Source organism: Megalobrama amblycephala, linkage group LG11 (assembly GCF_018812025.1).
Source record: "Megalobrama amblycephala isolate DHTTF-2021 linkage group LG11, ASM1881202v1, whole genome shotgun sequence".
Classification (NCBI taxonomy): domain Eukaryota; kingdom Metazoa; phylum Chordata; class Actinopteri; order Cypriniformes; family Xenocyprididae; genus Megalobrama; species Megalobrama amblycephala.
This window is the reverse complement of record NC_063054.1, coordinates 31,522,896-31,539,703: the sequence shown is the minus strand read 5'-3', so window position 1 is coordinate 31,539,703 and position 16,808 is coordinate 31,522,896. Positions and strand designations below refer to the sequence as shown.

General features: G+C 36.7%; 1 protein-coding gene across 4 annotated transcripts in view; it reads right to left on the bottom strand.

Annotated features, from left to right (window-relative positions):
• Positions 1-16,808, bottom strand: part of galnt14 (UDP-N-acetyl-alpha-D-galactosamine:polypeptide N-acetylgalactosaminyltransferase 14 (GalNAc-T14)) — a 50,868-nt gene that overhangs the window by 13,821 nt on the left and 20,239 nt on the right. For all 4 annotated transcript variants that reach the window (XM_048207434.1, XM_048207435.1, XM_048207436.1 and 1 more), the window contains exons 4-8: positions 8,952-9,019; positions 8,739-8,804; positions 4,083-4,204; positions 2,612-2,699; positions 2,220-2,304 (exon numbers count right to left, since the gene is read on the bottom strand). In XM_048207434.1, coding sequence (XP_048063391.1) covers positions 2,220-2,304; positions 2,612-2,699; positions 4,083-4,204; positions 8,739-8,804; positions 8,952-9,019 — 429 coding nt within the window. The remainder of the gene's footprint in view (positions 1-2,219; positions 2,305-2,611; positions 2,700-4,082; positions 4,205-8,738; positions 8,805-8,951; positions 9,020-16,808) is intronic.

Genomic DNA, 16,808 nt, shown 5'->3' with positions numbered 1-16,808 from the left:
GACCCACCCTGCATGCTAACTGCACACCCCTGCTGTGTTTGGATTAATTACATGTTACATTACATACATTAGCGTTCAAATGTTTGGAGTATAATACACACACACACACACACACACACACACACACACACACACACACACACACACACACACACATATACATATTACATACACAAACTCTTGCCAGCCCGGGAAACAACTGGCTGTCAGTCAGGGGTCATGGTTGTGCTGTCCCTCTCACATATCATCCTGATATACACACCACTACATCCCATCTGTGTCCACATACTCACACACAGCTCTCAGTGACTCAGTTATCACTGATCTGTTCTGCATCTGTTGGTGGATGGGCTGTGAGAGACCCAGGCTGGCTACAGAACTGCACCGGTGCACAGCACATGCAGGAGCAGACAGGATCTGAGCCTCTCTCAGCCCGACTGCCTGCTTATCTGAGCTATTAACAGCCTTCATTACAACAGCCTCTGAGAGCGCTAGGAACAGTGGGAATTACACCATAACAAGAGGAGAGAAAGAGAGACAATTGAGGAGGAGAAGGAAAAACAACTAGGATTTAAATGTTGATATTGCTTTGTTTAGACAATCAAAAATGATTAATTAAATAATTTTATACTCAATATTTTAATTATGATATAACTCTTCAGTTCTTAATGATCAACCAGGCTGAACTTCTCAGTGAAAATCAATGCTTCAAATGCCCTTTTCTCCCTTCAAAGAAAACATGAAATTAAAATCCTATATATGTTCCTAATAAATGCCCCTGCTCTAACTAAGGATGATTTTCAGCATGTTATTCTGAAGAATTTTTGATTGTTTGTTTTCATCGAAATGTAGTACATTTCTCCACATCTGAATAACTTCTCTTTTTTTAATGCTACCAAGGCCACACAAGGGAGGAAAACAATATTAACCAACTTATTTTTATATTTTCTGAAGAAAATGCAAGTGATTCTTTCATATGTAAAACTCGCCCCCACAATGTAAGTGAAGAGGCTCCAGTCTTCTCATTCTCTGTGTATTTGAGACCATGCCAATTCTCACCAATCACAAAGTACTAATAGTCAGATTATGAGACTGAAATTATTCACTTACTAAAATTTTTGATTTAATACAAAATAATTATAATCAAACAAATTTCAAAATAGATGAGACCCAATTATTATTATTTTTGTTTGTTTGTTTGTTTGTTTGTCAGGGCATTGCTATGCAGTTTCTAAGGTGTTGTGAGTGATTTCAGCATGTTGCTATGCAGTTGCTAGAGTGTTGAGTGGTTTCTAGGGCGTTTCCAAGTAATTGCTTGTTGGGCCAAGTGAAAAGAATCTCTATGACATTCTGGACATTTGTGACCCTGGACCACAAAACCATAAGGGTCATAAGGGTCAATTTGAAATTGAGATTTATACATAAATAAGCTTTGCATTGATGTATGGTTTGTTAGGACAGGACAATATTTGGCCGGGATACAACTATTTGAAAATCTGGAATCTGAGGGTGCAAAAATAAAATCAAAATATTGAGAAAATCTATGGTAGAAAATGTACAAAATATCTTCATGGAACATGATCTTTACATAATATCCTAATGATTTTTGGCATAAAAGAAAAATTGATAATTTTGACTTGTTTTTTGTGTTCCAGGGTCACATATGGGTTCCTCCTGCAATGATTTTATGTCTTTTTACCATTTTATTTTATAATAAAATTAGATTATTTTAATATGTAAATAATTATATATTTATTTAAATACTTTAAAGTCACCTTGTAGCCCTCTTGGAAGCTTGCTAAAGACCCCTAGTCTGCCCTGGCCTCCTAGTTGAGAACCACTGTGCTAGTTTAACACTTAGAAATTTGATCAAATCGCTAACCCTAAGTCCAAATGACACTACAGTGACGCTAACAAACACCATTAATAAAAAAATAAATAAATATCATTCACGATTCAATCAAATCCTGATGGATAAAAATCCCACCCTACATTAAAATTCTGTTTCACTTAATTTCGCAGAAGTTAAACGTGAATGCCATTTCATGTTGTTTATAAACCTTTTAAACATTTTTTCAGAAAATAATTTGAACTTTCAGCAAACAAATAAAAAACAAGAAGCTAAACATGAAGCTCAAAGCCCAACAGGTGTTGGACCAAACCCCTGTCCTCATTTAGCATATGTTTTTATAAAATCCCCTTTGCTTCTCTTCACCTACTTAATGGGCTCTGTAGGGTCAGCTCTCTTGGCTCGCTTTTCAGCTGATAGTTGCTCCCATTTAAAATGCAAACTCCAGTCGAAGCCTGAGGCAGGAGACAGGAGAAAGAGAGAGAGAGAGACAGAGAGAGAGAGAGATCAATGAAGATCTTTTTGCTCTAATTTCTTGTTTAATTTTATAAAAAAAAAAAGTACTTTAATTTTTATAAGTCATAATTATACACAGCGGTGGCGATGATAATTAAAGTGTACTGCTGATGATAGGCCAGGGCTTTCATCACAGCTAATTGTTAGATTTGTTTCTGGGTGACACCGTTGATTGGGGACTATGACCGACGCCCCTTGATGTCAGCGGTGGGACATTGAATAGAGGATTATAATTGCAGTTTTTACCTCCTCGTAAGTCTGAGGAAGCAGCGACATAAGCAAACGAGTCCATATTAATGATGTCAATCACAGGACTGGCGACACAGGTCGGGTCCTGAAAAATTAAAATATTACAAAATGAGACAAAAAGAGATTTGAAAGGATGGCTCAACTCTCTGTCTGTTCAGCTTGATTTCACAACAAAGGAGGTGGAAAATCAGCGAGAGCTGGGATTATCTGTGCTACTAAGAGTGAGTGAATGTGCACACACACTCATCCAACATCATTACACCAGACGCTCTGACCTCATCGCTCAACCCTCTCATGCCTCAAAATACAGTCTGCTGAAAGAAAAGAATACTTGAGATGTGTCAGCACTACTGGGCTTTCAAACTACTTCAAACTGCTTATGAAATGAATTTTGAAAAATTTGATTTTATTAATTTTGATCTCTGTGAAAAAAAAAAAAAAAATCTTGTCACTTATGAGTTAACATATGAGTTCTATGTTCACACTTGAATTAGAGGTTAAAGGGTATTTTACACACCACATGATAGGTGGCAAGCTTTGCTTGTGATCTAACATAACTAAATTATTAATTAATTTCTCCATAAAATGTGTCATAGTGCTCAGAAAAATTAACAGTTCTCCATGTTGTTTTTTTATCCAATAAAAGCTAAATGGTTATTGTTTGTTTATAAAATCACCATTTTATCGTTGTGAAAAGAAATGTATTGTTGTGAGAAAAAAAAAAAACATTTTTTTTTTGCAGCGTGTGCTGTTAACAGTTGGGTATGGAAGCTTGTTTCCACCACTGAACAAAAAATAAAAAAGGTAATTGCGACTTTTTATCTCACAATTCTGACTTTTTTTCTCAGAATTGCATGATATAAACTCGCAATTGTGTGTTATTAAATCAGAATTGCGAGATATAAACTCACATTTGCGAGTTACTAAGTCAGAATTGCGAGATATAAACTTGCAATTCTGACTTTTTTCTCAGAATTGTGTTTATTTGTTGCAATTCTGACTTTATTTCTCACAATTGTGAGTTTATGACTCACAATTGCAAGTTTATATCTCTCAATTCTGAGAACTGAGAATTGTGTGATGTGAACTCGCAATTGTGAAAAAAAGTTAGAATTGTGAGATAAAAAGTCGCAATTACCTTTTTAATTTTTCATTTAGTAGTGGAAACAAGCTTCCATAGTTTGGCACTAGTAAGATATTTTAAATAAAAGTTTTTTTTTTTATTTACATTTTTTTTTTTTTTTTTTGCTGCTAAAATGTGAAATGACAGTGCTGCTAATAGACAGAACAAAGCGGCAGGATTTTCCTGCATGTGCTTGGCAAGCGGTGCCGCATTCAGTGCCGCCTCCGTTCTGCCTGCTGACTCTCTCCCATTGAAAATGAACTGAAAAAGGAGACAATTCCACAGAATCCAGGCAAAAATACTCAAAAGATTATGGCCACAATAAGAATGAGTGTAAAATTGTACCTGTTTGACCCTCTGCAGCAGTGGAGGCAGCCAATCTTTGTTGACCTCACAGTGACTGTCCAAAAACGTCAGGATCCCGGCTCCTGCAGCATCCGCTCCTCGAACCCTGGATCGGATCAGTCCTGTTAAACATACACACACACACACAAACACAGAGTGGGTGATCAGGGGCACTGGAGAATTCGCTTTCCATCAGAGCAACACATTACATCTGTTGAAAAGCCTGTTAAACTGAAAAATACTCTCATCTCAACAATCTCATTCACAGAAAAAGATATGAGAAGAGCCAATTAAATCTGATTAGTTGAGGGGACAATTAAAGCCTTATGGTTATTATCGAATCAGAGCAAGAAGCTTTTCCATGAAGGCAAGGCTGTTAAATCGGTAGAGCCTGACTGAGGATGCATAATAATTGTAAACGTGAAAGGCTCGTGCAAAGTTTCACACTGCATGGCAACTTCAGCCAATTAAAAATCCCATTTCATCCTCAATAAGGCTGTATTTTCCAGATGGGTGAGCGCACCCTCTACAGAGTTGTTGAGAGCAGGCTGTGTTTGTGTGTGCATGCATATTGGGCCAGTGTGGCCCCCCATGTGTATGCGCTGGGCAGATGGAGAAGGAAAGAGAGAGTGAGAAAGACAGACAATGAAAGAGGGAGAGAGAAAGTGAGTGAATGGCAGAGATTACATTCACCTAGAGCTAATAGAGTTAACATAGCAGAACCGCACACCCTGTTAGTAGCTCCGGGACGACAATGGGGTTTAAATGCCTTAAACCTTTTAACAATTTTCTCTTGTACAGAGTTGGCTGCACAGGGGTTTTATGCATTAATCAATGCTGTCTAAGCGACAATGTGTGACAGTGTGTAATGGAACCTCGGAGCGCTGGAATAAACAGGGAGGGGGCAGCAAGTGGATGATCATTACTAATAAGAACTTTGCAATGTTACTTTCTTCACGTTGTAGGTGACAATGATGACTAAATGTTACATTATTATTCTTACTAAATACTAATATTATCATTATTAGTGGAGCTTGCTCATACTTTGGTTTAGGAAGCAAACCTCAAAGCCCTGGTATTAAACTTTTGTGCATAACTAGCTAAGGACGTGACTGATTAGCCTATTTGCAGATTATTTAGAAGAGCTGCACTATTACTTTTCAAAGGGATAGGACTTTGCCTGGCAGATGATGAAATTAGCAAATAAATCCAACAGACTTAAAATGAAGGAGGGAATCAAGCCTTATCTAGGGAGAAGAATATCATAGTGACTTGGGGGACTTTTGACCACCTAGCAACCATTCAGAACCAGTGTTGTTATTGTTAACTAAAACTAAAACTATTAAAAAAATTACTATGGAAGTCAATGGCTACCGCCAACTCTCTGGTTACCAACATTCTTTAAAATATCTTCTTTTGTGTTCAACAGAAGAAAGAAACTCATACAGGGGATGCATTTCCCATATGACGCTAGGGCTTGCATAGACTAGTCGAGTAGTCGAGAGATCAACTATGCATATGATACACATTTTATGGCATGTATATAATACGCTTGGTAGTCTTGGGTAGGATTAGTGGTGTGGGTTTCATGCCTATATTGTACGCCATAAAGTGTGTATCATATGCACGCGAAAAACTGCGTATCATATGCACGCCAAAACTCATTTTGGCATATTCTACGAGATTACACGCGCGTACTACTGATACACATTGTCATGAGACTGGGTTCTTTAAAATACAACAGCAGTACGACAGCTAGGAACAACTAACTACGATTGAAACATCCAACAACAAAAGCAAATGTTAGTGAGATGCACACAACGAAGCAAACGAGCATTGGTGAATTCTCTACGACTCTCTAAAAGCAGACATTGCGTCTGAAATGAAAGGCAAGAAGGCCTCCCTCACTACTGATGTCTCGATGCGCTTGTATTTCTAAATGCAAACAAGCGATCCATGAGTTTGACCAAAGACTGCGTGTGGGAGAGGACGATAGCAGCGATGACTTGTGTTAGTCTATAAACTTTCAAGCCAGTTGAAGTAAGATCCTATTCGTTCATATTATTACTGTTGAAAACTTGGTAAATATTAAAGTTGTTATTATAAGTTATTATTAAATTACTGTATGCATGCAGCAATGCACATATAGTTTGAATATACGATCCGAATGTTAGGATTAAAATGTTGAGTGCAGCTATTTATTTGGATTTACTCTGTTACATGAAAATTTAAATATTTAATGTCATAATTATAATGTTTTGAGAGTTTACTTATATAATTGTTGCATTCGGTTAAGAATTAATCAACATTTATTGATAAGAACTATTTCATGTCTTTTCATTTACAGTAGCATGAACCACGATCAGTCGAGTAACTCGAGTATTGTTTTGATAAGAAATCGACTAGCAGAAATCAGTAGTAGCAGAAGACACAGATTTAGCAGTCTATGGCCTTCTGTGTTTCTAGAAGCTTGTTTGAAAAACTTGTAACTTTTAACTTGAATGCCGCGTTTTAGCGCCACGTCATGCACGAGATGCTTAAAAAGACGCGAGTGCAACAGACAAACAAACACGTTTCAAAGGAAAAACCGCGCAGTGGAATGCAAAAACGCGTTATCTATGAAAACAAACTAGACACTCACGACTGCCGCGTCCTGTGTGAAACTAGCTGTGAGCGTGCACCATTTTGCACTGTCATGTTTATATTTGCACCAGTGGATTGCAGAAACTGAGTGCATTTGCACTTATTCTTCCAAACTGACTGATGGTGTCAGTTCTTTGTATGAAGGAGCTGCCTGAGGCCAGCTTTCGCCTTGGAGAGCAGACGAGTCGACAGAGACAGCACGATCGGCAAAATGTCAGTGACATTAATTTTTATGTAAACATAACTGGCAATATATCACGTCAGCAAAAATGATCGAGGTCATGTCCATATATCGTGCAATAAGTCGATATATTGACTATCGCGACAGGCCTAGATGCGCACCCTTCAAAAACAACGTTTTAAATCTCTTGACAAACTAAAAGATGTAAATGACATTTGTATGTATTCAAAATAAAAGAGATTGTACTTGATGTCAGCTTGCTTATTTTGCTCAAGATAACGATTTATTAAGTCCACATGTCATAAAAAATAGAAACTATGCTTCTGACGACATCTAGAGATGTCATTCCAACCATACAAGTTTGCGATGCAGTTTGCGAACGTTTGTTTAAACTGTGGTTTCGGGAAACACCAAATCGTTGAACTATGTTAGTAATGACAGAACCAGTTTAACGATGCTTTTAGGAAACGCACCCCAGGTTTGGAACAACATAGTAAATGATGACAGAATTTTAATTTTTGAATGAACTATCTCTTTAAAATAAAGCTGAAATAAAATAAAATATGTATTTTAGATGAAAAACAAACTTACAAAACTTAAAAATTACAAATGTTGCCTTTGCAACTAACTGAAATAAGTTTAAGTTCAAGCACAAAAAATATTAAAACTAAAACTGAACTAAAAATAAATTAAAGCAAAATAAATAAATATTAAATAAATTAATAAATAATAAAAAAGAAATATAAAAAAAAATGACAAAAGCAAATAACAAAATTATTACAATTTTAACTGAAATTAAACTGAAACCTGAAAAGAAAAATAATGAAAAATCTTATTCAAAATATTAATACATACTATAATGGTATATAAATGATACTAAAATACCACTGCTCAGAACACATAGCAACACCCTGCAATCATCCATAACATCTTTGCATTGTGGCGGCGAGTTTTGCACAAGGAAGCCCTACTCATATCACCTTCAGAAAGTATGAAAATCTAGTTATTAACGTCTGAATGCATTTTGGCCCAGTGACATTAAAAGCATAGTGCTAATAAACTAAATGGGGAATTTAAATCCAAATTGGACATGGAAATTTATGTAAAGCTTGACCTGCTTAATTTACCAAAAAGGTAACCAGCCATAAAGATGACTTAACCTTTCAACATCCATAATGTTGTTAAACTGTGCTAATAGGATTTCATTAAACATTAAGTGGGCATTTTAACCCAAGTCAATCTCTAAGGGCTCGGACAGCCATTCCAAACAACGGCCGACATAAAATCTGCCACAGGCTGTATGGCAGTGGCAAAATCAATATTTGCTATAACGGTTTAAGACCAATGTTTTCAGTTAGATGCACATCGAAATGCTCTGCTTACAAATGGATTTTTAAATGTTTATTTTTTTTATCAAGAGTTTAAATCTATGTTTATGTGAGCTGCTTGCCAACTAATCCGTGTTCTGTCACCCTCTAGACTTAATATATCTGTTCATCGGAATGGAAAGATATGAATGACAGCACGAGTGCGTGGCGGGGGAACTGTATCTGCTCTGTTTTCCACCTGTGCAACCAGTACATGTAAGGAAGTGTGAAACACTGGCCAGAGCTTCAGTCAATGTGCAGTAATCTTCTTCACAGTCTGTTCACAGTCACCCTCCCAGTAACGCACCACCTGCTGTTAAAACACTCACCAGTGCACGGGCAAAAAGCAAACAGCTGCTTTTAGAATCTGGATGGTATTACAAACAGGCGTGTTGCCAGCCCAAAATGAAATATTTAATTCACAGGCAGAGAGAGAGAGTGACAGAGACGTCATCACTGGCCTACCTTCTCTCTGTTTATTGCGAAGACACTTTACTTTGGGCAACTTGGTGAGAAGAAGGCAGTCATTTGCTGAAAAGAAAAAAATAGATTTAAATGAATTCATTTATTTGAAATATTTATCAGATGTATTGTAACTGTAAGAGTCATGACATCAGAATATGAATTTGTAAAATGTATAATTTTAAATATGCTATAATACACAGTGCTGGTACTCACGATCTTCACTGAAGTCGTCCACCAGTATGATCTCATGAATCAGATGCACAGGAGTCCGATTCAATACACTGAAAAGAAACAGAATTAAAACTGTCTGAATTGCTGTCCAGCAGAAAACTGTAATACAAATCTCTTTAGGCTGTGGGCTATAAAATTAATCTTTCTTGAGGTCTATATCAGTGCTGTTAATGTTAACTAAAACTAAAATTCATAAAAATTGTTTTCAGCGATTGAAATAAAATAAAATATAAATATTAGATGAAAAACTTAAACTCAAAAACTTAAACAAAAATTAGAAATATTGCCTTGCCTACTATTGTAACTGAAATCAAGTTTAAGCTGAAGTACTAAAATGACTAAAATAGAAATAAAAACAAATTTAAGATAAGTATTTTGATTAATAAAAATTTTTATTAATAAAACTAATAAAAATGCCAAAAAGCACATAACAAAATGATTAAAACTTAAAAATGAAAACTTAAATTATAAACATAAAAGCTAATTTAAAAAAAAAAAAATACTATAATAGTATTAACAAATAAAACTAAAATAAAAACTGGTCTATATACATAGTCACACAGATTTGTATATAAAATACTGAAACTGTAATAATAATTGTTTATTCACATACAGAAAGCGGTCGTTCTGAAAATTCTCAAATAACTATTAGAAGGGAAAAAGAATACAGCAGAAGTACTTTAATTTCATTTCAAAACATACACCATAACTCACTGCTGAGTTCTTTACGGGTCACACCTCATATCCAGTTTAACATATCACATGAGATCCATTTCTGAAGAGAAAGTCTTATTAGCTACTGTATACCAATATTATGCTATTAGGTTGACTATAAATGTATCTTCAGAAATAATATTATGCATAAAACTGTAAAACAGAACCACAAAAAAAAGAGCCAGAAATAAATAAATAAAGTTATGTTGTTACAGTGCTGTGCAGTTGAAGAGCACAGACCTCCTCTAAACCTCTTTTCTTTGTCCTCACGCTAGGTGACTGATTGCATTGCACTCACGCTCACAGGTATGTTTCCACATGTCTGAGTCAGTGAGACACATTCATCACAGCTCTCCCTGTACTGCTCATGTACAAAAGCTCACATATACACAAGTGTAAATATGCACATTTCAAATTCACTAGGAATCTCTGCAGAGCTTTAAGATCATCATTCCAGTCAAACGCCTCACAAATACCCTGTCTTCTCCCAAACAGGAATACATATACACACACACACATATATATATATGCGCACACACACACACACACACACACACACACACACACACACACACACACACACACACACACACACACACACAGACTAGGGGTGCAAAGGTTCAAAATGCTCACAGTTCGGTTCCTATCACGGTTTTAGGGTCACGGTTTCGGTACGGTTCGGTATGTGCTATGTTCAGGGAAAATGGGATTAATGTCAAATAAAAATAAAGAAAATAAAAAAAAATTATCAAACTACAAGCAACTATTCAAATAAATAAACAGTGCTTTTCAGATTTTTCAGGTATCTAACAGTAGTTTTTTCCCTTCAAGAGATGCACGATCCATTACCTACTGTTACACATGCGCTATCTTTCTCGACTAATATATGTTCACTTAAGACATAACCGACTATGTTTGCTAGGATACTCACCTAGACGGGCATGTTGACATCATTTTTGTAGGAATTTGTCCGCTGAAGCGCACGAGTTCTCTTTCGTGTCTTGCTCTTGAATGTTTAAATTAGCAAGGCAGACACAGATAGCAACGTGTGCTGTTCAGGTCTCACCTGCGCTCGCGCGCTATCAACACCCGGGTGATGACGCCGTAAATGACTGGACATTAGAGCACACGGCACTCGCATTGAACAAAGTTTACAAAGAGTGACTGTTTTGTCCACACTTTCTGATTATCGTTGTTGTAACATTTTTAGAAGCCAGAATGCGCATCCATCGACTGAAACATACATTATCTGAACTCTGTCTGTCTGTTTTCCACGTTGCTATTTTAAACAAACCATATTAGCCTATAGATGCATCGCCATTCGAGATGGACCGCGGTGCAAGTGCGTGCCGAACCGTAAGTGGAGAACAGTACGGTTCGATTTTTTACAGAGAACCGTTGCACCCCTAACACAGATATATTATATATATATATATATATATATATATATATATATATATACAGGTGCTGGTCATATAATTAGAATATCATCAAAAAGTTGATTTATTTCACTAATTCCATTCAAAAAGTGAAACTTGTATATTATATTCATTCATTACACACAGACTGATATATTTCAAATGTTTATTTCTTTTAATTTTGATGATTATAACTGACAACTAAGGAAAATCCCAAATTCAGTATCTCAGAAAATTAGAATATTGTGAAAAGGTTCAATATTGAAGATACCTGGTGCCACACACTAATCAGCTAATTAACTCAAAACACCTGCAAAGGCCTTTAAATGGTCTCTCAGTCTAGTTCTGTAGGCTACACAATCATGGGGAAGACTGCTGACTTGACAGTTGTCCAAAAGACGACCATTGACACCTTGCACAAGGAAGGCAAGACACAAAAGGTCATTGCAAAAGAGGCTGGCTGTTCACAGAGCTCTGTGTCCAAGCACATTAATAGAAAGGCGAAGGGAAGGAAAAGATGTGGTAGAAAAAAAGTGTACAAGCAATAGGGATAACCGCACCCTGGAGAGGATTGTGAAACACAAACCATTCAAAAATGTGGGGGAGATTCACAAAGAGTGGACTGCAGCTGGAGTCAGTGCTTCAAGAACCACTACACACAGACATATGCAAGACATGGGTTTCAGCTGTCGCATTCCTTGTGTCAAGCCACTCTTGAACAACAGACAGCGTCAGAAGCGTCTCGCTTGGACTAAAGAGAAAAAGGACTGGACTGCTGCTGAGTGGTCCAAAGTTATGTTCTCTGATGAAAGTAAATTTTGCATTTCCTTTGGAAATCAGGGTCCCAGAGTCTGGAGGAAGAGAGGAGAGGCACACAGTCCACGTTGCTTGAGGTCCAGTGTAAAGTTTCAACAGTCAGTGATGGTTTGGGGTGCCATGTCATCTGCTGGTGTTGGTCCACTGTGTTTTCTGAGGTCCAAAGTCAACGCAGCCGTGTACCAGGAAGTTTTAGAGCACTTCATGCTTCCTGCTGCTGACCAACTTTATGGAGATGCAGATTTCATTTTCCAACAGGACTTGGCACCTGCACACAGTGCCAAAGCTACCAGTACCTGGTTTAAGGACCATGGTATCCCTGTTCTTAATTGGCAAGCAAACTTGCCTGACCCTTACCCCATAGAAAATCTATGGGGTATTGTGAAGAGGAAGATGCGATATGCCAGACCCAACAATGCAGAAGAGCTGAAGGCCACTATCAGAGCAACCTGGGCTCTCATAACACCTGAGCAGTGCCACAGACTGATCGACTCCATGCCACGCCGCATTGCTGCAGTAATTCAGGCAAAAGGAGCCCCAACTAAGTATTGAGTGCTGTACATGCTCATACTTTTCATGTTCATACTTTTCATTTGGCCAATATTTCTAAAAATCCTTTCTTTGTATTGGTCTTAAGTAATATTCTAATTTTCTGAGATACTGAATTGGGGATTTTCCTTAGTTGTCAGTTATAATCATCAAAATTAAAAGAAATAAACATTTGAAATATATCAGTCTGTGTGTAATGAATGAATATAATATACAAGTTTCACTTTTTGAATGGAATTAGTGAAATAAATCAACTTTTTGATGATATTCTAATTATATGACCAGCACCTGTATAAGCAATGAGCAAATTTTGAAAAATGATTCAAAATGATGTATGATTTGTTGGAATCCAACAAAAAATGACTGAGCTACACTGTTTGAAGTCAATAGAATCAGCAAAGTCAATTTTGAGAAAAATCGAGTTAAAGTTTTCTGAAGGTGCCAAAACATAATCACCTAAGCAACCATACCTTTTACCACCCAATTTGGCCAAGTAAAAAAAAACCAAGTCAAAGCCCATATCCATAGGAAAAAAAAAATTATATATATATATAATTCAACTTTTTTTTTCATAATTCCACAGTTGTTTGATTAACATTAATATATCACACGGATCTAATATAATGTTACACTTCAGATGTTTTTCCCCAAAAGTTAACCTAACGTTCACGTCTTAAAACATAACAGATAATACGATTTCAAAACACTGTTTCATGAAGCTTCTGAGCTTTATGAATCTTTTGTTTCGAATTATTGATTTGGATCTCCTATCAAACGGCTAAACTGCTGAAATCATGTGACTCTGTCGCTCTGATTCACTGATTCGATTAATAAAAGCTCTGTATTTTGAAATCGGCCCATATAGATATTATTGAAAAGTCTTTATTTAGTTTTTTTGGCACACAAAAAGTATTCTTGTCACTTCATAATATTAAGAACCACTGAACTCACATGAACTGTTTCAAATATGTCTTTAGTACCTTCATGGACCTTGAGTGTTTGAATGGCATTGCTGTCCAATATCTTCATTTGTGTTAGGAAGATGAACGAAGGTTTTACGGGTGTTGAACGACATGAGGGTGAGTAATAAATTACATTATTTTCATTTTTGGGTGATCTAACCCTTTAAAAACTAATAAAAAAATCAAAGCACTTTTAACACCAATTTCTTCTGCTGTTTCCTATCACTGCTGTATTGACTGTGGGAGTGAATGTCAGTCTATTGATTTTTAGTTTTGTAGGTAGCTTTGCAGGAGGTTAGACCATTATAGCCCATTGGCTTTGACGCCCAACCGCGGCTTTGAAACCAATCCGAACTATAAAACAGGGTCAGACAACTGGACAAGTCAATGGGGCTCTAATTTGTGCTGTATTTGGGAAAACACATTGACAAAGAAGTTATTGCAACTCATTTTCTACTTTAAAGCAGTTATATGAAAATTTACTTTTTTCTTGATCTTATAAGATAAAATAGTTTATTGTACTAATATAAAAACATACTGTAATATTCTGAACTTAAAACTTCCTACTGGATCCAAGAAAGGCCATTAATAGAAAATAATAGGGGTGTAACGGTACGCGTATTCGTACCGAACAGTTCACGGGGCAAGTTCCCAATGAAAGTGATCATCCCTATGCCCTATGTGATCATCCCTATGGCCACGTTCACACTGTCAGTTTTTGGGATTGACAACCGCATTTACTTACAGGTGTGAGTCTTGAAATGTCCTGTTCACAAAGCAACTTACAGTAGAGTTTGGAACACTGTCTGTATGAAGGTGCACTGAGAGTCAAGCCCGTATTCTCTTATTAGTAACCATAACGACAGTGACCAACGTAATATTAAAGATGGCGATGTCCATAAAACTGAAAAGTTTATCACTCCATCCATAAAAACTTCATTAACCAACAGCAGCATGTAAACACGCGCTAGCCGGAGTCTTTAAACATTGCACACACGTGTTACATCCTTTGCGACGTCTCACGCATGATACAACATTTGAATTTGGAAAAAAAACACAAAACTGATGGGAGCCGCTCCGGTGTAGAACAGTAACTGGATCTAACACCTTCAGATAACACACAGCTCACATCTCTGTCGCAGTAAGTTACCGAAAGCGAAACCACACACAACACCTTAGAAGAGCGGCTCTCTCGCACAGTCGCACTGTATCACGTGACAGACAACTAGTTTTCCAGTCTGGTTCCGTTCACACAGCGCGGATTTTCTGAGAATGCGGTTGTGAGTCCTAAAAAAATTTACGGGTGTGAGTTCGGATATTGAATGCGGATGTCACTCCCGTAAATAACCGTACTGCGTGTGAACGTAACCGTATTAAGGACTCAAATACAGGACTGACAACTGCATATAAATAATAACCGGCATAAATAAATGAAGAGAGATGGATTTAGGGTACAGAACGTGCTATATATGGAGAATAATGCACAGCACTTAGTTCATTTTTTTTTTTTTTTAATGGCGTTTATCGGTTTTTGCAAATGAACTCTTCAAATATACAATTAATATTTTTTTAAATTTTAAATATATTACTTTTTTTTATACAGTACTATATAGCATATTTTAAAAACTTTTTAAAATATAAAATGTATGTTTTTATTTGCAGTTAGGTAAAAAAAGAAAAAAAAAAGAACTATGCCGTTAAAACAGCGACATCTGCTGACGGACACTGTGCTGCGTTGTCACGGGAACATCCCAGTTGAAGATAATGAGGAAATTACGCCGCTCCCTTTGCCAAGTGCATTCTAAACAGCTACATACGTGCCCTGCTCACATAGGGCATAGGGATGATTCTATTCTATTTGGAATTTGCCTCGTGAACCGTTCGGTAAGAATGCGCGTACCTTTACACCCATAGAAAACAAACTACAAAAATGACTTTCTGAATTACAACCCTAAGTGAACAAAAACAAAAATAAAAACATATGATATGACCAATGTAATGTATTGCCATCTTGAAAGATATCCTGCTATGTATGATTTAATGATTTTAAAAAATGTAATTAATTAATACAATTTACAAAATAAAGTAGCTATATCATACAAATATTAAATAATCTGAATAAATAATTCTTCCATCAATTTATATAATTTAGCATAAACTCTGTGCTGCTTTCAGATGCAAATAATGCAACATAGCTGCTTGTCATCCATCATACTGACACAGGAATGTTAAAAGTTCATTCAAGGCTCTTTTGGCAAATCAATTCATGTCCCTTCTTATCCATTTCCTGAACTGCTTTTTTAGTCTACAGTGCGAACTGCTCATCTTGAGGCAGGAGGAAATAGCGCCTGTGTTTTGTAGATGTCGCCAAGGTCTGTTCTGACCTCACTATACCTGAGGGGTGAAGAAAAACAAACAGCCTCTCCGCATACCTCCTCTCACATCTCTCTCACTCTCTCTCCTTTGCCTGATAAGTAGCCGCAAGGAGAGTCTGAAGAAACCAGGAAATGCTCAGGAAAGTCTCTTCCACCTCTTAGGACTCCCCTGTAGTAATAACCTCTGTCAGCAACAAAACCCATCAAAAATTGCCTGGGGTTTAAACTTCAAACCCACTCTGTGTGAATGTTTAGTTTATGAGAGCGTTCATGTGAAGGGATGTTTGAGCGTGTTCATGTGCATGAGAGAGAGAGAGATTCCACACATAGGGAAAAGGTCATAGAAAGATAAGGTTTAATACAGCTTTGACAACAAGGTGTCTTGCATGTCTAGTCAGTCAACAGGATATTTTGACGTTATTATCAAAGCTATTGTTAAATGGCTGGTAACTTTAACAAAGGTTGAGGTGTAAAAGCAGGCCAAAGTCATTTCTGTTGTGTACAGGAGCTGCCGTGACTAATGTGTGATGAGAGTAGTTTAGATTCCACACACTCGAGGGCAAAACACCTCACACCACATCACTTCACTTCACCGCAGCCTCAAGAGCCAAACTGCACCTGGATACTGCTAATGCTTTAACAGTTTTTGGCTGAGTCTAACAAAAACATGTCATATTTCATCCCAAATAAAAAATATAAATAATATTTTCATTTTTATATTATAGTTAGCATACAGAAAACACATCACTATTCCACTGATACTTCAGGTGCGTCAATCTTTTTTTATTCATGTGTTAATTCATATTCTGAGTATTTGACAATACTTAAACCCTAATATTTCTAGGACCATTAAGAAAATGAAACCTATCCGTAGGAAAATTGAGACATGAATGAATGAATGAGGCATTTATATAGCGCTTTCATATGTACAACTGTACACCCAAAGCGCTTTACAATCATATCAGGGGTCTCTCCTCATCCACCACCAGTGTGCAGCATCCACTT